General features: G+C 40.4%; 1 protein-coding gene across 1 annotated transcript in view; it reads right to left on the reverse strand.

The window, feature by feature from the left end:
• Positions 1 to 22,224, reverse strand: part of cpne9 (copine family member IX) — a 58,629-nt gene extending 36,405 nt beyond the window's left edge. Inside the window, exons 1-6 of the mRNA XM_058085250.2 lie at positions 21,985 to 22,224; positions 20,459 to 20,499; positions 3,287 to 3,333; positions 930 to 1,033; positions 654 to 693; positions 445 to 447 (exon numbers count right to left, since the gene is read on the reverse strand). Of these exons, the coding sequence (XP_057941233.2) occupies positions 445 to 447; positions 654 to 693; positions 930 to 1,033; positions 3,287 to 3,333; positions 20,459 to 20,499; positions 21,985 to 22,106 (357 nt within the window). The 5' untranslated portion in view covers positions 22,107 to 22,224. The remainder of the gene's footprint in view (positions 1 to 444; positions 448 to 653; positions 694 to 929; positions 1,034 to 3,286; positions 3,334 to 20,458; positions 20,500 to 21,984) is intronic.
• Positions 22,225 to 23,937: the final 1,713 nt, after the last annotated feature.

Genomic DNA, 23,937 nt, shown 5'->3' on the forward strand with positions numbered 1-23,937 from the left:
ATGCGAAACATGTTTTTGCTCCCATTTTTTTTACGAGTTGAACTAAAAGATTTAAAGGGGACCTATTATGCTAATACTTTGTATTGAGTTGTGGACTCCAGTAGAGCAGCTACACACAATAACCTACACAAAATATATCCGATATACGTATATATTATCCAGCTGTTAGGACTGCGTGCTAACCACTCGACCCCCGTGCCACCGAGATAAAGAATTATTTGGAAAAATAAAGACAGATAACAGGACATCTGAGTGTTTGGTTGGTTGGCTGGTTAACCCCTCGTTTCTCTGAACAAGGCGGAAGAAAGACAACATGAGGAAAAACTATGATAGCTTTTTTTCCAGCCTGGACAATAGCAGACAAGGCAATAAGATTAGTTCAAGTACATAAATCATGGAATGACTGCAGGATGAGCACCAACAATGTAATCGTAAACCACTCACCTTCTGCTCTCCAGATATGATTGATATTTTTGGTCAAGAAAAAAAGAAAAAATAAAGTCAATTGAATGGCTCACGCTACACTGAATTCTGAATGACACTTTATTGCCGCTGAGTCATATCGGTTGTTCCGTCCACACAACACAACACTTGATAGGAGATGGCGGCACTGACTCAAAACTGTAATATGACTTTGATATTACTGTACTTACGTGTTTGGAAATGTTACAGCTTCTGGAGTCTACATTGTACCTGCCATAAAGAAACAATGTCGTCAAATTGGAGGAATGGCTTACTAATTTGACACAGTATGATTATATTGTCATTGAGTAGGATCACTTATGGACCCCCATATGGAACACACGTCAAATACGGTACAGCCCAGCTGTTGGATAGCCATTATATGGTATATTATCACTAATAATGCCAAGCATATTTGATTCATGTGAATAAAGTACATAATAAAAGACATACATATGTGTACTTACACGTCAAACCTTAGATTTTGTTTTTCTTCAAAGAAGAAATCCAAGACAAACTTCCTCACAAAGTCTGGATTGCGGGTGTTATCGATCACCTCCGTCCGTCCAGACTAAAACAATGGAAAAGTCAAAACATCAGATGAAATTCATTCATTCATTTTCTACCGCTTATCCTCACGAGGGTGCTGGAGCCTATCCCAGCTGTCTTCAGGCAAGAGGCGGGCCAGCCAATCACAGGGCACATATAGACAAACAACCATTCACACTCACATTCATACCTATGGACAATTTGGAGTCGCTAATTAACCTAGCATGTTTTTGGAATGTGGGAGGAAACCGGAGTACCCGGAGAAAACCCACACATGCACGGGGAGAACATGCAAACTCCACACAGAGATGGCCAAGGGTGGAATTAAACTCGGGTCTCCAAGCTGTGAAGCCTGCACGCTAACCACTCATCTGCCATTTTCGCCAATTATGCTCATTTTCCGGCTGTTTGCATTGAGTGGTGGACTCCAGTAGAGCAGTTACACACAATAACCAGCAAAGAAAGCTTCCGAGCGCTTCTAGAATCTGCACCTATTCCAGCTGCATTTCCTTGGATTTCCAAAATTCATTCATTCATTTTCTACCGCTTATCCTCACGAGGGTCGCCGAGGGTGCTGGAGCCTATCCCAGCTGTCTTCGGGCAAGAGGCAGGGTACACCCTGGGCTGGAGGCCAGCCAATCACAGGGCACATATAGACAAACAACCATTCACACTCACATTCATACCTATGGACAATTTGGAGCCACCAATTAACCTAGCATGTTTTTGGAATGTGGGAGGAAACCGGAGTACCCCGAGAAAACCCACGCATGCACGGGGAGAACATGCAAACTCCACACAGGGATGGCTGACGGGGGTTGGAATTGAACTCAGGTCTTCTAGCTGTGAGGTCTGTGCACTAACCACTCGTCCAATGTGCAGCCCGGATGAAATTCATATTACTAGCAAATAAATAGGAAATGGTTGTTTGGTTGTTTGTCTATATGTGCCCTGTGATTGGCTGGCGACCAGTCCAGGGTGTACCCCGCCTCTCGCCCGAAGACAGCTGGGATAGGCTCCAGCACCCCCGCGACCGTCGTGAGGATAAGTGGTAGAAAATGAATGAATATTATTATATTTTATAACGTTAATACACACAAATCTCCATGAAAATGTTCTGAAAGAGTGATTCTAAATATTGCCTCCCATGAGAAATCAGACAGCTGTAATAGAGCCAGAGACGCCCTATCCCGCAAGTCCAGGTCCAAACCTCCTTTCTGGGCCAAGCCGTCCCTTTCATCTCTCATGCCACTAATTCCCCCGGTGGACGACCAGCCTCGCCTCCGCGTTCTGGCCCCGAAAGCACCATGTAATGAGCTATTGATTTCACCACTGCTTCACCACGGCTACAATACCTCCACTCATGTCTTTAGTGCCCTGGACACATAGGCAACGCTATCAACTGTGTCCTCACCTTATTCATTATCAAAAGGACTCACATGGAAGTGCCCTGGACCTCAAAACCTATCACACCTCTGCCATATTGACCCATGAGAAAATCCTACATTGTTTTCAAATGTCAATCAACAATGATTTGTGACAGATTCATAACAAAATGATTAAGGAATGACATACACATAAATACAATAGAATACAAGTACTATTAGGGGAGTAATAGTAGGCCTTTTCATCATCAACCAATCACTTTATTCTATTTCTTCTCATGTCACCCCAGGACTGTATTGTGAAAAATCACCTGCAGAAACATTGCCATGAAGATGATACGACCAAGAGTGTCTGGCAGATTGAATGTCACATAGTATGTCACTTTTTGTCTCGATTGATTGAAGTGCAGGTTTTGGAAAAAGCAAGAAAGTCATTTGTCAGGTTTCCATTCACACCCGGTCGGATGATCTGATGACAAGATGTTTACTCTGTGTGGATTGCCGTGCCATGAATCAGTTTGTGATTACACTGGACATGCGGAATAAAGGTTGAGTCATAAATCCATTATTGATCATGAATTTCTTTGCCTTGCCAAGGTCATATTGACATGTAAGCACGTTCTTGAAAGAACAAGAAACGGTTAAGCGAAGGAGCATGTATGCTACAAACTGTACCCATTAGCACAGGGGTCAGCAACCCGCGGCTCTTATGGCAACCTTTGCAACGCTTAAATATTATTATAACACCCAAATGGGACTTTCTGTGAGACCCAATACTAGCAAGAGTACTTGATCAAGTCCGCTTTTTTTTCTCTGAGCTACTTTGGTACCCCGAAATTCCCTCCAAATCTGGCAGTCAATCAATTTTTATATTCATATATTTAACTTACCTCTCTCCACTCTTTGGTACCGATACCCTGCAAATACAGCACAACCACTGTGAAGGAAAAGAATAGAACAAAAATATTAAATCAGTTTGACGCCATAAGGACACTCAGCGCTAAGCAGACCTCCGCCAAGGCTTAGATATTTATCTCCTGCAAAATGTATCATGTGTTGAAAACATACACAGCATCATTTGAATGCAGAATTACAGTTCTTTTAATTAAAATTTAAATAAATTTAATTTTAATTAAAATGAAGCAATGAAATTGATCACTCTTGGAATGTTCTGCACTCCTATTTCCATGCCAGTATCGTACTGAGAGGAATAATACTGCCTAGTATTTTCAGTTTACTCCAAAAAAATCTGTTGTACTATGTAATATTTTCAAACAAATACAGTATATATGCTTCTTATCATATCTATATATATTTTTACACTTTATAAATTAATTTGTTAAAAGTTTTACATGAAAAATAACATGGTGGCCCCCAGTGGAGCTGGAGGAGGTGCCCGGGGACCGGGAAGTCTGGGCTTCCCTACTGAGACTGCTGCCCCCGCGACCCGGATAAGCGCAAGAAAATGGATGGAAGTTTTACATGAAAAATAACATGCATAGATCCGATTTTGAATATGGTGCCATCAGTAAGTACGCATAAGTGCCAGTGCACCCCCCCCAAAACTAAAATAGCTTTTATATTATGAGCCTTTCTGCATAAATAAGCAATACCGCAGCAGCAGCCCAATTACAAAGCCACAAATTCATCATTTTGTCATGATAGGCTTAAACACAAAACACGAATGTGCTTTCATAAGCAAACAAAAACTCGCTAGAGGCTCTAATTGGATGTTTTAATAACCGGTCAAGTGTGTTTCGATGAGAGCCATCAACCACCATGGTTCTGTCAAATTCATTAGCTGGAATCAACTTCAGACAGTTTGGACCAGTGTATGATTACAAACATATTTTCTGTTCTAATGAGCAATTAAGTTAGGGGAGATAACGGAGCAATGGGAGATGCAGGAAACCTTTGGAGCAATGCATAAAATTCTTCCTTTTGTTATACCTCAGTAATGTTTCAGTAGGTTTTGCGTGTATTGTATAGTAAACCACAATCGCAATTGGTACCGTATGGGAACAAAATGCAAAACATGATTTGATGTGTTATATATATCACTATATTGACAGTTACTATGGTACCCATTATGTCATTGTATGGTCATTGCACCTCGTACTTGGGTACGTGACAAAAAATTAAATAAAAGTAAAATAAAGTAAAACAAAAAAACAACTTAAATTATATTAGGAAAGCAGGAAGTGGACAAATGTAACAATTACTAATTGTAAAAGTACCAGATGGAAGGGTAGGATTTAATAAGCTTTGCTTCTTCCTACTCCTTTTGGACATGTGGAACTGTGAACTGATTATGTGATGCATTCAATTGTAATCTGATGCATGTTCAAATGAAATAAAACCATTACCAAAAAATCGCTCACCGGGCTCTCTCTCAGAATGCTGCTGCTTGAGTTCTGACTAGAACCAATATCAGTTACAAGTGCAATCGGTGACATCTAGGCAAAACGTGTAAACAAAGATAGCCAAATATTACAATTGCATTCGGCTAAAAACAGTTTTAAAATGAAACCGAATAAATTTTAAAGAATGGAAGCAGGTAATTTTTCCAAATCCTTGAGCTGTCTGTATTATTTTATTATTAGGAAATGAAAGTGCGGCATTAACAATTCCATCTACCAATGGTTCCATCAACTGTAACACTTTTATGAATTCCAACTCATGTTTCCAACAAGAGGAAGAAGATAATGGAAGCATTGAAGGTCCTCTGGGTGATTCCATCCGTGAGTCGCACTCTGATACAGCTTCCTCACCAACATGTGAAATAATGATCTCTAAGCGTCACCAAAGCATTTTGTCTGCAATCAAAGTCGAGGGACCTTGGTGGCTCCCCAAGGTTGCGTCGTAGCAACGTCTCAGCACACCACAGCGACATCAGACTAATCCAATGGAGTGTCGGCCAAAGCACCTGACTGATTACTTCTTTTATGGAAAGTGACTGAGAGAGCAAAGAGCCCATCTGGTCGGCCTAGTGTCCAAATCACACGGATTCAAGCATTCAAAAGCTTTACTGCTAAATACGACTCTTGACAATAGAGAACAGGACAGGGCCCAGGCGACTTGGAAAAAGGACTCAAGTTGGATGCAAACACAAATCAAATTAGCTTCTGGCGTAGGTGCAGCACTCCGACAGTAGCAGAGAATAGAGAGATGTGAGCAGCTGAGGATGTCGGGAAGAATCACGTATCCTGCCAATGTCCTGTTGGAGGGGGTTTCTTCTTCCAGCCTACCAAATTAGCACAACAAGAGCTGCTTGCAAAGAGATGGGCTGCATACAAGAAACATGAAGAGGGATTTTATAACACAGAAAGGAAATAAATCTTAGATTTATTTTGTTCCATATACCGTAATTTGTATTCATTTATTATAACTATAAAGCAGGGAGGGGTACATCCATCAATTTTCTATGCCGCTTATCCTATAGAGCGGTGTCTACAATTAAAATTGAGTACAATACGTTTATGCAAGGCTGCACAGCGGTCGAGTGGTTAGCGCACAGACCTCACAGCTAGGAAACCAGGGTTCAATTCCAACCTCGGCCATCTCTGTGTGGAATTTGCATGTTCTCCCCCGTGCATTTCTCCGGGTACTCCGGTTTCCTCCCACATTCCAAAAACATGCTAGGTTAATTGGCGACTCCAAATTGTCCATAGGTATGAATGTGAGTGTGAATGGTTGTTTGCCCTGTGATTGGCTGGCCACCAGTCCAGGGTGTACCCCGCCTCTCGCCCGAAGACAGCTGGGATAGGCTCCAGCACCCCCCGCGACTCTCGTGAGGATAAGCGGTAGAAAATGAACGAACGAACCAACAAACAAACCAACGAACCAACCAACGAACCAACCAACGAACCAACCAACGAACCAACAAACGAACCAACGAACAAACCAACAAACCAACCAACGAACCAACCAACGAACCAACCAACGAATGAACCAACCAACGAACCAACCAACGAACCAACCAACGAACCAACCAACGAACCAATGATCGAACATGCAATTTATTTCGCAGCAAAGGTCCAAACTGTATTTTGCCTTAAATTAAGTCAAACTTGTATGAATATCAAATGTAATATAAATTTCCATTTGTCATAATCCATAATTTGGATACGCTTGTATGCTTCACTGCTCTCCATTTTGGTGCATTTTGCTGGTTTCAGTTTCAAGTTCGGTCTGTACCGTACAGATAAATACATAGATATTTGCAGTTTCTCTATTATATTTCAAATCAAAGGTGGTGGGAGGAGGTGCAAAAATATCTTCCAGAATCTGCACCTATTCCAGCTATATTTCTTGGATTTTGTGCTTCACGCAAAAACAATCTGTTTTAATTTATTCCACCCATGACGCGCCCCCAGGCATGCCCATTCCACTGTGGAGGACTTCCAAAACGGTAGAGTTGATAATAAATTGCAATTTATCTTATTAAAATGACATTCATCTGGAAATAGAGACTGGACAGTCGGTAAAAAATTGTTTCTAACTACAATGAACGGAATGAAAAATAAAAGAGTTCGAGTATCTTACAAGTAATATGCGGCTGCACAATGAGAACAAAGGGTAGCTAATTGCGCCTTTAATATTTTAGCATTTTAATCAACTTTTGAACCAGATATTAAGCTTTTTTTATCCATTTTTCAAAGAGACGGCAATGTCACTTTTAGAAATACAAGATCAGGACCAAAAAACAGAACATCTCCATTAAGATGAAAGCACAGTATCTCATTAGGTTTCACAAGAATGGATCATATAGATGGTTTCTCAAAGCAATAACGGACATTTGCCTTCTCTTTCAACACATGACGGCTTTGAGAGAATTCTTGAAGGCTGCTCGCAGTTCGAGCTCGGAGAGGATGGAAAGTGGGTGGGGGATTGGACACAAAGCTTTGTGCGACTATTCTTCAAGGGCAGCCACCAAGTAGTTGAGGTCACGCATGCCTGGAATATGTTAAAACCTGGAAGAGATGGGACCCGATGGGACCCGGATATAACCGACTGCTTGTGACTCTATAGCAGGAAGGACGCTCATTAAAGAAAAAAGCATGGCAGCTCCTTTAAGATGTTGACTGACAGCTTAAATTGCTACACAGACTTCATGAATAGAAAATGCCGTCATGCATCCTTGCCAAAATTGAACTAAAACACATTTGTGGTTTATTTGAATATTGCTACTACACAACATGGTGATAGTAATGGTTTTTATCTTTGCACACATCCTTGACAAGTGACACTAAGGAAATCAAATCAAAATCAAAACTAGTCTTGCTTCAACACAAATCAATGCCACCATGTTTGATCACTAGCCACGTGTTTTTCTCTTTCCGAATGGAATTTTCCAAATGACCTTTCCGAAAACAATGGTACCCATGGAAAGGAATATTCCAATCTCTTGTCTACATGCGCTGCTATAATCAACCAGAATAGTCAATGGGGCATACGCAGTAAAACGTAAACACCAACATCACGTGATACCGACTTCCTCGAGACTTTTCTGGTATCTTTGTTTACACGTTTTGCCTAGATGTCACCGACTGCACTTGTACCTGATATTGGTTCTAGTCAGGACTCGAGCAGCAGCATTCTGAGAGAGAACCCGGTGAGAATAAAAATAGACTTTAAAACAGCTTTGCTTGTGTACAAACTTTTCATGGTCTTGCACCAAAGGTAATGTTAGAGCCACATAAACCATCTCTGGCAATGTTCAAATCCATGCCGGAAACCCTTCTATTCAACTGTGCATTTTACAACTGAAAGTATTATATCTGCACTATTCATTTTTTTAATGATTTTATATTTTTATAGAATGATTTTATGACATTTTAATAAAAAAAATATTTTTAGTTTTTAACAATAAATTTATAGAATTTAAATGTCAACATTAAATACAACACAAATTGACAGCTCTAAAAGTGATAAAAGTTGCAACCCAGAAAATGGAAGAAAAAAAAAGTAAATCAATAAATAGTAGCTAAATTACAAAAATAATGAAATGATAAATACATTAATAAATCATGTTATAATAAATAGACATGAAAAGATGAATAAAATAAACAAGAGTTTAAAAAAAGCCTGAAAGCAATGGTTGTATTATGTAATATACTGTACATACTGTATAAGGCCATAACATAAAAACGCACTACACGGAGTCAGCTGTCTCTGGAGGCATTTTCACAGAAGATGAATAAATAAATGAGCTGCTGACAGAGGACATTTTCTTGCTTGCATAAAAGAGCTTTCATTTGTTGAATCTACTGAAAACTGTAGCTAATACAGTAGAATAATTTTTTACATACATTAAAAAAGGGGGGGCACAAAATGGAGCTCACTGTATGCATTTTCATTGTTGGATCTTCGTATACAGCTTCATTGTATGGCTGTTGCCTTCATGTGTTCTCACTTTGGGAAATATGGCTTCCTCCTACAGTCCAAAAAAAAACCCACAACATGATGTGACTCACTATTGTAGTTCCTTTTGTCCATTAGACAAGCTCGACTATCAAAAAGCCGAGCAGCCTTGAGCAAGCCACAGTGTCACAACCCTAATGAATAATGTCTGCATAACTCCATATGGATAAGTCGTAATCATTTTAGTCATGCATAATAAAAACATTCTATTGGACAGGAGCATGAAAAGCACAGACCAGCACCAAAGTTCAAACATTTTCTAACAAGAAAATTCATTTTTTTCCCATTGACATTACAGTTTTAAAATGCCTAAAATGTTCTTAAGCCCCCCTAAATAATTTTATATTTTGTAAAGATTTTTAAAAATATTTTTATAGATTTTTTTTACAAAATAAATAAAAAATACAAACAAATTTCATATAATAGGGCAAAAGCAGGCTAATAAGCAAGCCAATAAGCAGGTTAATACGAGCCTACTACTACTACTACTACTAGTAGTAGTAATAATCAGAAGAAGAATAATAATGATAGTAATAATAATAGGCTAATTAATAATATAATAATGATTATTATATCATTGATGACTGTCCACTGGACAGAATGGTTGCAGAGCTTGAGCAGCGGTTTTGCAGTGTAGATTGTGTGTACTTGTGTAAATTTAATGGTGGCCTAAAACAATTGAGTATCTCTACTAAATCTGTCCAAAAGTGGGAAAGTTATATCCCGGTTCTTGTTCCTTATTTGTTTTTTGGATTTTTTTAATGTCTACTACATTCATTCATATCCTGTGCATCTCCAGGGGGCTAAGCCGGCCCTGTCCTCAGAACCCAGTGATGCCCCTGGTTTTAATAATCCTTTCAAAACATGACATACCATCCTCCATCCATCCATCCAGCCAGCCATCCAATCAAGTTCCACCAATCGGTATCAATGGAAAAAGCACAGTATCGATATCGCCCGATACTGGCATTATGATGCGGATCAGCTTCGCCCCCACTGCAGCATTCAGAACAAGCATGTCTGCCGTGTGTGGGACTACTGTCTTTATGAGAATGCTATGCCTGCAAAACATGCCCCCCCCAAAAAAAACATCTCATCTGGGTTGCACTTTATAAAGCTTTCGATTGGTGCGGAATTTGAGGGGGAAACACTTGGAACATCCCTAATGCCAACCGATATTGCACTAAGCAGCCAGTGTATAGCTTTTATTGCTATGCTACTATCACATTGCAATTGGGCTTATCCTTATTTCTGACATCGTCCCAATATCAGCAAAAAAAAAAAAAAAAAAAACAGTTTTGACCTACATCTGCAATCTTGGATATCGGCATTCCAAAACAAGAAGTCCATTCCAATGTCATTGTCAGCACTTCCATTCAGAGGCAGCAAAACAATTACATAGTGATAATAAAGCAAGCATAAATCTTATACTATACAGTAAATTCATTCATTTTCTACCGCTTTTCCTCACAAGGGTCGTGGGGGGTGTTGGAGCCTATCCCAGCTGTCTTCAGGCGAGAGGCGGGGTACACCTTGGACTGGTTGCCAGCCAATCACAGGGCACATATAGACAAACAACCATTCACACTCACATTCATACCTATGGACAATTTGGAGTCGCCAATTAACCTAGCATGTTTTTGGAATGTGGGAGGAAACCGGAGTACCCGGAGAAAACCCACGCATGCACGGGGAGAACATGCAAACTCCACACAGAGATGGCCGAGAGTGGAATTGAACCCTGGTCTCCAAGCTGGGAGGTCTGCGTGGTAACCACTCGTCCGCCGTGCAGCCCACTATACAGTAAATCTATGAGAAAAAGTGGAGCAAGAGATACCGTTTTTGGTATGTGTCAATATCTGAAGTTTCAAAATGAGACTTGCCTTTTGGAAGGAAAGTTCTAACAATAAAAGAATAGAGAACCGGCTGAATAGGTGTAAAATATGCTAACTTAAAGTCTGGAAAATACGGCAATTTACTTAAGCTATAAAATATTGGTGAGGTTACATAGAAGAGCTTTAAATAATTTAGCATTTCAAAGGAGATTTACTTCATCGTCCTTCAGATGAAGCCACAGATAGTCTCACATGACATATGAAATTATCAAAGAGAAGAGAAATAGTCCAGAAAAATTACTTTGGTACCACAAGGGTCAATTTGTAAAAGGGCTCTGCTCTGAAATTGAAGTGGTTATTGCTTCTCCCAGCTTGTAGTGCTTCCATTTATTGTTGTCTCACTGTCAAAAAGAAAAAAAAATAATTCTTCACTTGAAGGTTTCCTTGATCTTGACTGCGGATGGTGAAATGAAAATTGATCACACAGTTACTCAGTATCTCCTCCATGTGTGGGCAAACACGTGAAGGCATCAAGTCGTTTGGTGGCAGAGTATCACAAACTCTAATTTAATTTACACAATGACCAGGCGACACAGCACAGCATCGCCAAGGACAAACTGTGAGACATCAGTAAATGAGATGAGGGGTAGTACTTTCTTGCTTTACTTTTTCTTTCACATTTTCTTCTGCTAGCCTCCATGAAAACACATACTGAGAATGTATTGCCAGGGTGATAAATTACATGAAACTAAAAGTTAACATTGAACGTTGAGTAACCTCTTGACTAATGTTGAGGGGTAGTACTTTCTTGCTTTAGTCTTTCTTTCATATTTTCTTCTGCAAACCTCCATGAAAACACATACTGAGACTGTATTGCCAGGGTGATGAATTAAATGAAACTAAAACTTAACATTGAGTGTTGAGTAACCGCTTTACACATTTTGAGGGGTAGTACTTTCTTGCTTTGGTCTTTCTTTCACATTTTCTTCTGCAAACCTCCATGAAAACTCATACTAAGAATGTATTGCCAGGGTGGTGAATTAAATGAAACTAAAATGTAACATTGAACGTTGAGTAACCTCTTGACAAATGTTGAGGGGTAGTACTATATTGCTTGGTTTTTCTTTCACATTTTCTTCTGCAAATCTCCATGAAAACACATACTAAGAATGTATTGCCATGGTGATGAATAAAATGAAACTAAAAGTTAACATTGAATGTTGAGTAACCTCTTGACAAATGTTGAGGGGTAGTACTATCTTGATTTGGTTTTTCTTTCACATTTCTTCTGCAAACCTCCATGAAAACACATACTAAGAATGTATTGCCAGGGTGATGAATAAAATGAAACTAAAAGTTAACATTGAATGTTGAGTAACCTCTTGACAAATGTTGAGGGGTAGTACTATCTTGATTTGGTTTTTCTTTCACATTTCTTCTGCAAACCTCCATGAAAACACATACTAAGAATGTATTGCCAGGGTGATGAATAAAATGAAACTAAAAGTTAACATTGAACGTTGAGTAACCTCTTGACAAATGTTGAGGGGTGGTACTATCTTGCTTTGGTTTTTCTTTCACATTTTCTTCTGCAAACCTCCATGAAAACACATACTAAGAATGTATTGCCAGGGTGATGAATAAAATGAAACAAAAAGTTAACATTGAACGTTGAATAACCTCTTGGCAAATGTTGAGGGGTAGTACTGTCTTGCTTTGGTCTTTCTTTCCCATTTTCTTCTGCAAACCTCCACGAAAACACATACTGAGAATGTATTGCCAGGGTGATGAATAAAATGAAACTAAAAGTTAACATTGAACGTTGAGTAACCTCTTGACAAATTTTGAGGGGTAGTACTTTCTTGCCTTAGTCTTTCTTTCACATTTTCTTCTGAAAATCTCCATGAAAACACATACTGAGAATGTATTGCAAGGGTGATGAATAAAATGATACTAAAACTTTGATTAACCTCTTGACAAATGTTGAGAGTCAAGCATCAACGCTTGACAAATGTGCACATCAACAAATGTGCTAAATTCGAGAGACGTAACACGACACCGGAATCAAACTATTGGTTGGTACCTTTTTGAAATCTGTCAAGCATTTGAAAAGTAGCTTCAGCGAGGTCTGTTCCAATCCCACGAACTCGATGATGCAAACCTCCACACAATTACCCAAACCGCCCGCTTGTATAATTTGTCATCCGGCCTGCATTAAGCTGTAAGAGGCAGAATGTCTCTTACACAAAGTACCCTGTAAACCGAAACATGAAACTGTCGGGATGTTGGAGATATTAAAGTGAATGATATGACATGTATCAAACTGGGGGGAAGACATAACAGAGTCGTGCAACCTGGGAACTCAGCTGCACACACACACACACAAACACACACACACACACACCGATAGGGGAGTGAACACATCACAGCGAGGATTCAAAAGGCTTCGGCACTTTGATGGCACTCCATATGAGATGACACTTTATGATACAGCCACAGAAAGTCACTCTCATTTTGATGCAGGACTGAATCATTATTTTGTCTCTCCCAAGGAAGTCTGATGCTTACATTAGCAAGCAGATGGACTTGCTTCAAATTGGATGCTCTTGCGGAAGGAAGGCCAAAAATGGTGCTTAGATGTCATGAAAGCGACAGTGAAGAGTAAACCGGATGTCTTTTCTTGGTGAAAAGGATGTTATCTCTTTTCATCCAATTGCTTTTAACATCATGCTGGCTGCTCGTCAAGCTAGCAATGTAGTTTAAAGTGATGCTGTAGCGTCATACCTTTATCGTTGACCTGTTTCTTCTATCCATTCATTTACTTATTCTCATGAGGGCATGCTGGAGCCTACCACAGCTGTATATGGGCAAAATGCGGGTTAGGTTCTTATCTTTATAATGTGTGAATCTGATGGTTTTGACCTATTTCATTCATTCATTTTCTACCGCTTATCCTCACGAGGGTTGCATATAGACATATAGACAAACAACCATTCACACTCACATTCATACCTATGGACAATTTGGAGTCGCTAATTAACCTAGCATGTTTTTGGAATGTGGGAGGAAACCGGAGTATCCGGAGAAAACCCACGCATGCACAGGGAGAACATGCAAAGATGGCCGAGGGTGGGATTGAACTCGGATCTCCTTGCTGTGAGAGTCTATGTGCTAACCACTCGAGCGCCGTGCCGCATTACTTTGACTTATTTGACTTAAAAATTAAAGGAGAACTGCCCTAACAACGTTTTATTGTTTTATATATACCGTATTTTCCGGACTATAAGTCACACTTTTTTTCATAGGTTGGCTGTTCCTGCGACTTATACTCCAGAGCGACTTATATATGAAAAAACTGTTTATGTTACATAAACACTGGACACCTTTTCTGTTTTGTTTATTTTTTGTGTAGCTGAATAATCATTGTGTTAGCATATTTTACTCCTATTCAGCCTGTTCTCTATTCTTTTATTATTGTTTATTATTATTATTTATTATTTTGGTCAAGTAGTTTGTAAAATAAATTACCTGCAAAAAATGCGACTTATACTCCAGTGTGACTTATATAGGTTTTTTTCTACCTAGTTATGCATTTTTGGCCTTGTGCGACTTATACTCCTTATAGTCCAGAAAATACAATATATAAAGTTTATATAAAGCAATGACATTGAAAAAATACTTTTTTTTTTTTAAAGTGGCATCTCCGTGTGCAGCTTAAAATGCCGCAGGGGAGCAAGACTGAATCTTAATGTCATCACTGATGTCATATGACATCTACAAAGTGATGTTTACGCGATAGACCCAAACTGCCTCGCAGCCGACGTAATGAGCACCCCCTGCCATGAAGACTCGTTTGTTTAACTTCCAAGGAACAGTTAAACGAGCAAATCTGAAGGTCATCCATTACGGCGTCATTTTTTTTTCAGCACTTAAAAGTTGACCTTGGTGTTAATGAGGCCTTTAATATTTCAGTCCAAGTATTTTATTACATTATTATAATGTTGTCGCCTCTGCTTATGTGAGATTTTTCTTAGGATGCCACTCCGGGCCTTACTAAGAATTCCATTTCCTCATTAAGTTCCTTAGTTGAAATCTCTAACCTAGCTTTTGTATACTTCCCCTAAACCATGATGTTGAACAATCTTTGCTCTGAGGTCATTTGACAGTTATTTTGTGGCTACTTTTCAAAGACGCAAAAAGAAGAACAAGATTAGCTTCACCTGTGTATGTATGTCACATATTTTGCATTGCAATAAATAGTGCTAACAGTATTCAAATTAATAAAACAACAATTTGTCATACCACCTTGTACTTCTGTACGAGGTGCATTATTAAAAAAAAAAACCTTAAACTGTATTATGGAAAGCAGGAAGTGAACAAATGTAACAGTTACTGATTGTAAAAGTACCAGATGGAGGAGTAAGATTTAATAAGCTTTGCTTGTTCCTACTCCTTTTTGGACATGTGGAACTGTGGACTGATTATGGGATGCACTCAATTGGAATCTGACGCATGTTCGAATGAAATAAAACCATTACCATTACAATTAATATTAAAATAATGTTTAATAATTATTGCACACTTTCTGTTAAATCCTATAAACTTAATTTCAGGTCGGAGGTTGGTAATGTGAGGTATCAAAGCTTTTTAACGAGTACCCCGATCCTCGCTACATTATACCCGAAGCCAGTACTACATCATGGGTGCAGAAATATTTATTTTTTTAATAGCTATTGTTGTCAGTCTGCTTGAAAATGAGTGTTGATATCAGATTGGATAAAAAATAGCTTTCGGCCAAGAATCAACATCATTATGAAAAATGAAAATATTGTATTTGATGGTGTTTTTATATTTTCTGGAGTCTCCATGCAACAGCATCTGTGTTGTGTACCAATGTTGTATACATGAAAGCCACTATTTGTGCTACAATTGATGTCAATGTGATCAAAGGTTATAAGTCATATGACAACGTGCTACTTTCCAACACTTTATCTCACTGACCCATTTACTCATTGACGCTTATTAGTTCTGAATGAGATGAATGAGTAGCAAAATAAAAATGCTATTTTTAGCCTTTTTACACGATCAGCACTCCACTGTGATTACTTGTAGGTCTGATTATGGGTGTGGGATTTAATTAAATCATTTACATCATGTCAATCCGCTCTCCTGTATGGCGCTCATTTTGTTAATTACGTCTATCCTGTCACATAAATTGCGGCGTGGCATTTTACTTTTATGCATAATTCCTGACAAATAACTGACAGATGAGGCTGATGCAAAATGTGAAGGGTGGTGATGAATGTAAATGGAGTGGGTGTGCTACAGGGAGGGAAAGAGCCTTGGAAATATGGCCCGGATATCAGGATCAAATAAGGATATACTTTTAGATTCTAAAGGAAGTTAAAAATCTTTTAGACAAAAATCTAACAAAAGGAGCTTCAATGCACCATAATTTTGTGTGACAGGACAACATGGACATTTGTCAACTATGCCCACAAATAGACTTAGATACTGTATTTCCTGTTCTTCTTTCACTCATCATTGTTCCCAAATGTTGGTGCCGGGTGTGAATGCATAAATGTGAGCTTTGATGATGTTATTATGTGTGGGTTGAGTGCTTATTTATTCAATGTCAAGTTAATTCATACTAGCACACTGTGTGTTTCCCACACATCAAAAAACAATGTGATAATCTTCTCACTGGAAAACAAACTCCAGGCTCGTACCAATGGAGAGTGCTGTTGGTAGTCGCTGTTTCACATCATTTATATATTCTGTTTGATATACAACACATAGAGAAATATCATTACATTATATGCACGTCATGAAAGCAGCTCTTGTGTGAAATATGCAAAAATATGCGAGTGTCGCAGAGTAATGTTTGCTATTGATTGCCTTAATTAATAGTTGCCTTATTTCATATCGTATCTTTCATTCATTCATTTTCTACCTCACAAGGGTCGCGGGGGGTGCTGGAGCCTATCCCAGCTGTCTTTGTCTTTGTGCGAAAAGCGGGGTACACCCTGGACTGGTCGCCAGCCAGCCAATCACAGGGCACATACGTATAAACAAACAACCATTCACACTCACATTCATACCTATGGACAATTTGGAGTCGCCAATTAACCTAGCATGTTTTTGGAATGTGGGAGGAAACCGGAGTACCCGAAGAAAACCCACGCATGCACGGGGAGAACATGCAAACCCCACACTGCGTCCTAACCACTTGACCACCATGCAGCCGCATTATATCTTATTCAATGCTTATTTTATGTTACAGCAGTAAGAATATTTTCTAGGTTAAATGTGGTAATACAATAATCCCTTGTTTATTGCGGTTGACTGGTTCCAGACTTGATCACTAAGAGTAAATTTCCACCAAGTAGGATTCCTTCTTTATAAATTTAATATTTTTGTGGTTATGGCACAGATAATCGGTTTCCGACCTTTTTTTTTTTAACATTATTACAGCTATCTGGACAGAATAGTACACAATAACATTAATTCATTCATTCATTCATTTTCTACCACTTTTTCCTCACGAAGGTCGCGGGGGATGCTGGAGCCTATCCCAGCTGTCTTCAGGCAACTGGTGGCCAGCCAATCACAGGGCATATATAGACAATCAACCATTCACACTCACATTCATACATAGTCGCTAATTAACCTAGCATGTTTTTGGAATGTGGGAGGAAACCGGAGTACCCGGAGAAAATCCACGCATGCATGGGGAGAACATGCAAATTCCACACAGAGATGCCCGAATTTGGAATTGAACTCCGGTCTCCTAGCTGTGTGGTCTGTGTGCTAACCACTCGATCGCCCTTGCAGCTACACAATAACAATAACAGAAAAAATAAACCATTTCAGACAGTTTACACAAACAAATCCTGTTCTTTGGGCTACAATATACAAGCTGGAACTATCAATGCTGCACTTAAAGGGGACCTAATATGCTTTTTCCACTTTTTTGACCTATAAATGTACTTAGGATGTTATATTGTTGTGTTAAACGATGCCAAAGTTTTAGATAATGAAGTTTGCATATTTGAAAGTGACTCGGAACGATGGGTTTGAGAGAGTTTTTTGTAATGTCGGCTCACTGTGATGTCACAGCGAGCGGACCTCTTTGTGGGCATGCCCGGTTACAAGCTCACTTTGTCAAAGACTGTTCAGATTTGAAGGACAGCTAACTTGCCTAAAGTGGTTTGGCGTTCCAGCAAGAGGAAAATTTGGCACATTTTTGTGAACATGGCCGAAGCTTTTAACGTTTTTTTAATGTTACTTGGTCATGATAAAGAATCAGAAGCGCAACCGATAACTAACAATCTATCAGTGTCCTTACTGTGTTTATTTAGTGTAAGTAAATGGTTGTCTGTGTAGCATTATGAAGTGCGCATACAGGGAGCATGCACGCAAATTACAAACTCACCGATATCTGGAGTTGCTAATAGCCTTATTCATCTACTCAAGGTTTTTTTTAAACATGGGTCATGTGTAATGACCACATTTCCACTAGCAACGTTCTCAGGCTTTGTCCACTAGTGTGCATGAAATTGCACTTGAACACCAGTGAGACAAAGGAGCTCCACTACCGATGAACACCCAGATATCAGACCTTGAGATAACGGACTCTTCTATACCCGGGTGTTCACGGAAACAACAAACTGTACTGGACACACAACGCATCATCTCCACTTACTGAGGAGACCGAGTAGGACTCTCCTGTGCAGGTCACTTCTATGGATTCTTTATGACACTGGTGACTTCTGCAGTGTTAGATGCCATTGTGTCAACAGACAGAGACAGGAAAAGACATAATTAGCTGATTACGAGAGCTGTCTCTCTTCTAGGCTGCCCCTGGACATCATCAAGAAGGTGGCTGACAGAAGGAAGTTGTCGAATTAATGGCCAACCCTTGTCAACCCCCTGCATGTCCCAGATCATCTTCTGAAATAGACTGTTACAGCCGCAGAGGACACTAAGGAGCACGACCGCAGGTCATTCCTCCCCACAGCCATACGACTTTATAACACCCCGTAAATTAATCTATATGTAGTATAATCTTATAATATGTGTGTTATTATAGTAGTACTATTTTCCTACTATTTTTGTATTATCTCTGTTCATATGAAAATGCTATATTTTATAAAGCAACAGTAGGATTTTCCCAATAAAGTATCTTATTTCATCTTCCAGGTTGCATGGTGGTCGAGTGGTTAGCGCACTGACCTCACAGCTAGAATCCCACCCTCGGCCATCTCTGTGTGGAGTTTGCATGTGAGTGTGAGTGTGAATGGTTGTTTGTCTATATGTGCCCTGTGATTGGCTGGCCACCAGTCCAGGGTGAAAAATATATAATTTTATATTTATTTTATTTTATTAAAAAAAATTACTTTTTGTAAGCTACTCCTGATAACGGTGAATGCTAGTTTTAAATAGGGTTAAAAGCTACCTAACTAACAGGAAGCAGTATGTAAAACTAGGAAAATACATATCTGTAAGTTTGCGGAGTACCCCAGGGGTCAATACTGTGACCAGGTTTCAATTCCATCCTCGGCCATCTCTGTGTGGAGTTTGCATGTTCTCCCCGTGCATGCGTGGGTTTTCTCCGGGTACTCCGGTTTCCTCCCACATTCCAAAAACATGCTAGGTTAATTGGCGACTCCAAATTGTCCATAGGTATGAATGTGAGTGTGAATGGTTGTTTGTCTATATGTGCCCCATGATTGGCTGGCTGGCCACCAGTCCAGGGTGTACCCCGCCTCTCTCGCCCAAAGACAGCTGGGATAGGCTCCAGCACCCCCGTGACGCTCGTGAGGATAAGCGGTAGAAAATGAATGAATGAATCTCATCTTCCACTGGAGAGCTATTGCATTTAAAATGACCAATTCCCGGCAGCTAACAGAAATTTTTGCACTGTCCGCACCTGTAAAATATTAATCCATCACATATCACAAGAAAGGTGTCGTTCCCAGAAATGAATTAACCCCGAAGAAAATCCGTTCATGCCTGGGCGGGGGGACTCCACACAGAGACGTCCAACGGAGATTTGAAACCGTGTTCTTCCAGATCTCCTGACTGTGTCGCAAACATGCTAACCACAAGTCCACCGTGCAGCCACTTATGCTGCTATTATTTCCATGGCAACGACACATCATCTACTTCAGTGGTCTATAATATTGGTGGACACCCCCCACCCCCTCTCCAAGATATTTTGTGTTGGCATTGGTTTTACTTTTGTGTGCATCAGTACACACCTTACCGCACACTGTCTTTTGATTCCATCCCTAATAAGCTCGTGCAAAATAGCTTAAGTTTATTCTGTGCACACATGAAATTGTGATACAAAATTCATGCATATCTAGTCTGGTGAAAGTTTTTTTTTTTTTTTTTAATATTTGATGCTCTATTTTAGGGGATGTGTGCTACTTTCTCACAGTGGATGTCCTGATTGAGTCATGTAGCAGCAAGGCAGACAATAATCATGTGCACTCCCATTTTTTGTTATTGTAACAAACGTCAACAAACACAACCAACTAGACATGCAATATTACTATTATCATATTATTTTCATGCTCAGAGCACATTGCAGCATAACTCCTGTAAAATGTACCAGTACAGTAACTCTTTTTAAAACTTGACTCATTACTCAGATCACTGTCTTTTTAGCTAAAAAAAAATGGTCTTAAAAATCTTGATTCATATTATCATCGTATGAACAATTATTTGAACACTTCTCATGCATAATTTGCTGCATTTGGATGCATATTCATGAGGCACGAATGAGGTCAAACTTACCAGGATCGGACTTGGAGAATGTATCCACATCCAGAAGACTCCTGTAAGAAAGAGCAAAAAAATGAGATGAGAAATGAGAGGAGAAATATGATCTCAGGGAAGAACTACATTTGAAACACTTATATGCTAGGACTACGTTAAAAAGCCATAGCATTTCAGTATGTGGAATCAAACTATGGAATGGATTGAGTAAGGAAGTCAAACAATGCACAACGATGAGCCAATTCAAGAAACAATACAAGCAGTTGATGTTTGCTAAATACAAGGATGAAGAGTCTTGAACCAGTCATGATGTGCTATATATATCACTATATTGACACTTACTATGGTACCCATTATGTCATTGGATGCTCATATCACCTGGTACTTCGGTACGTGACAAAAAATGAAAAATTAAATAAAATTAAAATAATAAAAATTTATAAAATCATTTTTTATTATATTAGGAAAGCAGGAAGTGAACAAATGTAACAGTTACTTATTGTAAAAGTACCAGATGGAGGGGAAGGATTTAATAAGCTTTGCTTCTTCCTACTCCTTTTGGACATGTGGAACTGTGAACTGATTATGGGATGCACTCAATTATAATCTGATGAAATAATACCATTACCAAAAATAGTCTCAGGGAATATACATGCAGTATTGCTAATATCAATAAGGCTTTGTCACTCAAAGTGCTTATTTTATAGGGTGTCCGGGATGCTTGGAGGCTATGGAGTTACTATTTCCTGCATTTTCATGTACTGTACCGTTGAGCTGCCTTAAATTTGAACTTATCTGTGACAAAACACTCGGCTCTGAAACTGCATCCAAAGTTCAAAGGCGGTGATGACCACGAGAGATGTGTCGCTATCTCGAGTAGGGGGGGGGGGTGCCCATCAGAGGGAGTGACTGCACAGGCAGCACCAAGCCATTCATTATTCATCATTCCACAGCAGACTGAAGTAGACGGTTAGCACACCGCCAGGCTTTGACGAGTGCAACAAGCCGACAGCCACCCCGATAGGTCAAGGTGACACCGGGGGGGTGATGGGAAATCCACAGTCAATATTCTAAAAAAATGCTCATGATCGTCAGTGTAGGTACATTTTATTTGCATTTACTGCAAGTCAAATACCCAAATAATAGGAACAGTTCATCACTGTATCAGTGACTGTATCAATATTGTCTGTGAATATTAATGTAATATGCAAATTAGAGGCACCTATTCAAATCGTTTACCAGTGAGCAGGAAAGCAAAGGGCACTGATTTCGAGTGGGGTGGGGATGGGGAGATGTAAACTAATTATATATACAGTCAAGGGATCTGCTTAAGGGGGGGGGGGGGGGGGTCCCTTGTGTAAAGCATGGAGAATATACAGTTTATAAGATAATATTAATCACGCCTGTAGGAACCTGTTATTCATAGACATTCATTTCAATATTATTGACTGTTTTAAAGGCTTAAAAATAAGTTAACTACAATATAATGTGACTATATTTAAAATACATCAACCTGAATAAATATGACACGTATTTGACCTTACCGGCACGAGACGGTAACTTCTATTTTAGTTGCTGGGACTCTCGTGTTGAGTGGATCAAATTCCCCGATGGTTGCCATGGTGATGGATAACTGAGGCGTTGAAAGAGCGACGCTAAAGAGCATCTGAGTAAAAAGACATCATGTCAACACGGTGGTAACCACCGCTATAAGTCCATCGTGAGGAACCTGGTTGTTCGTCTCCGCCTGAGAGAGAGCCGATGGAGGAACCGAGAGAGGCACGGATGAGAGTGTGGGGGTGAGAGAGAACGACAAGGAGAGAGACAGAGAGAGAAGTGGGTTAGAGAGAGCAAGAAAGGAAAAGTTGATTTATTCTTTATGCATTCATAGTGTGACCCTAAAAGTCTGTCTGGTATCACATGAAGGGACTACAGAGCAGCCGGTAGACCTGATTCAAATCCTGATACGTTCTTGTAGTACATTTAGTCAGTGCTGTAAGGTATCCCTGCTGGGAAAAAAAACAGCATACACCAGCTGGTATAGACCAGCAGAAGTTGTGTTCTAGTGCTGGTAGCTGGTCTGCAGACCAGCAAACACAACATGTGCTGGTCATGCTGGTAGCTGGTCTCCAGACCCGAAACCCAACATGTGCTGGTCATGCTGGTAGCTGGTCTCCAGACCCGAAACTCAACATGTGCTGGTCATGCTTGTAGCTGGTCTCCAGACCCGAAAGCCGACATGTGCTGGTCATGCTGGTAGCTGGTCTCTAGACCCGAAACCCAACATGTGCTGGTCATGCTGGTAGCTGGTCTCCAGACCCGAAACCCAACATGTGCTGGTCATGCTGGTAGCTGGTCTCCAGACCCGCAAACACAACATGTGCTGGCCATGCTGGTAGCTGGTCTACAGACGAGCAAACCCAACATATGTATGCCGGTCATGCTGGTAGCTGGTCTCCAGACCCGAAACCCAACATGTGCTTGTCATGGTAGTAGCTGGTCTACAGACCAGCAAACCCAACATATGTGTGCTGGTCATGCTGGTAGCTGGTCTCCAGACCCGAAACCCAACATGTGCTGGTCACACTGGTAGCTGGTCTCTAGACCCGAAACCCAACATGTGCTGGTCACACTGGTAGCTGGTCTCTAGACCCGAAACCCAACATGTGCTGGTCACACTGGTAGCTGGTCTCTAGACCCGAAACCCAACATGTGCTGGTCATGCTGGTAGCTGGTCTCCAGACCCGAAACCCAACATGTGCTGGTCATGCTGGTAGCTGGTCTCCAGACCAGCAAACACAACATTTGCTGGCCACACTGGTAGCTGGTCTCCAGACCCGAAACCCAACATGTGCTGGTCACGCTGGTAGCTGGTCTCCAGACCAGCAAACACAACATGTGCTGGTCATGCTGATAGCTGGTCTCCAGACCAGCAAACCCAACATTTGCTGGTCATGCTGGTAGCTGGTCTCCAGACCCGAAACACAACATGTGCTGGTCATGCTGGTAGCTGGTCTCCAGACCAGCAAACACGACATATGCTGGTAGCTGGTCTAATGTGCGTTTGAGGTACCCATACCAGTGAAGGGAATTTTGGCTCTTTTAAGGCCTTTTTGGTTCGGGTCCTTCAAAAGAGTCGCCTCTTTCTCTCTAATGAGGTTTGTGTATTTGGAAGTGAGCCCTTAAAGAACGGGGGACGGTCCATGGTGGTGCGCAATGGGCCTCAGATTCGGTTGTAACAACACGGTAGACACTGAAGGTTTGAGCGATCTGGCCAGGTGAGAGACCCACCATAGACCCCACCCCCCACTAGCTGTCACTCACATTCAGTCCCACCACATACATACACATACACCTCTTAGGCACATAGAGGACAGCCCCCCATACAAGCAGCTGTCTTGCCTTGCTGGGGGCATGATGGGGTAGGGGCTGGGCTGTGGGTGGAGGTTTTGCAAGATGACCAAGACCATCTCTCAAGTGTTTTCAGTTATTTTTTG

This window comes from Doryrhamphus excisus, linkage group LG17, assembly GCF_037039965.1.
Source record: "Doryrhamphus excisus strain RoL-2023G ecotype Guam linkage group LG17, RoL_Dexc_Guam_v1.1, whole genome shotgun sequence".
In the NCBI taxonomy this organism is placed as follows: domain Eukaryota; kingdom Metazoa; phylum Chordata; class Actinopteri; order Syngnathiformes; family Syngnathidae; genus Doryrhamphus; species Doryrhamphus excisus.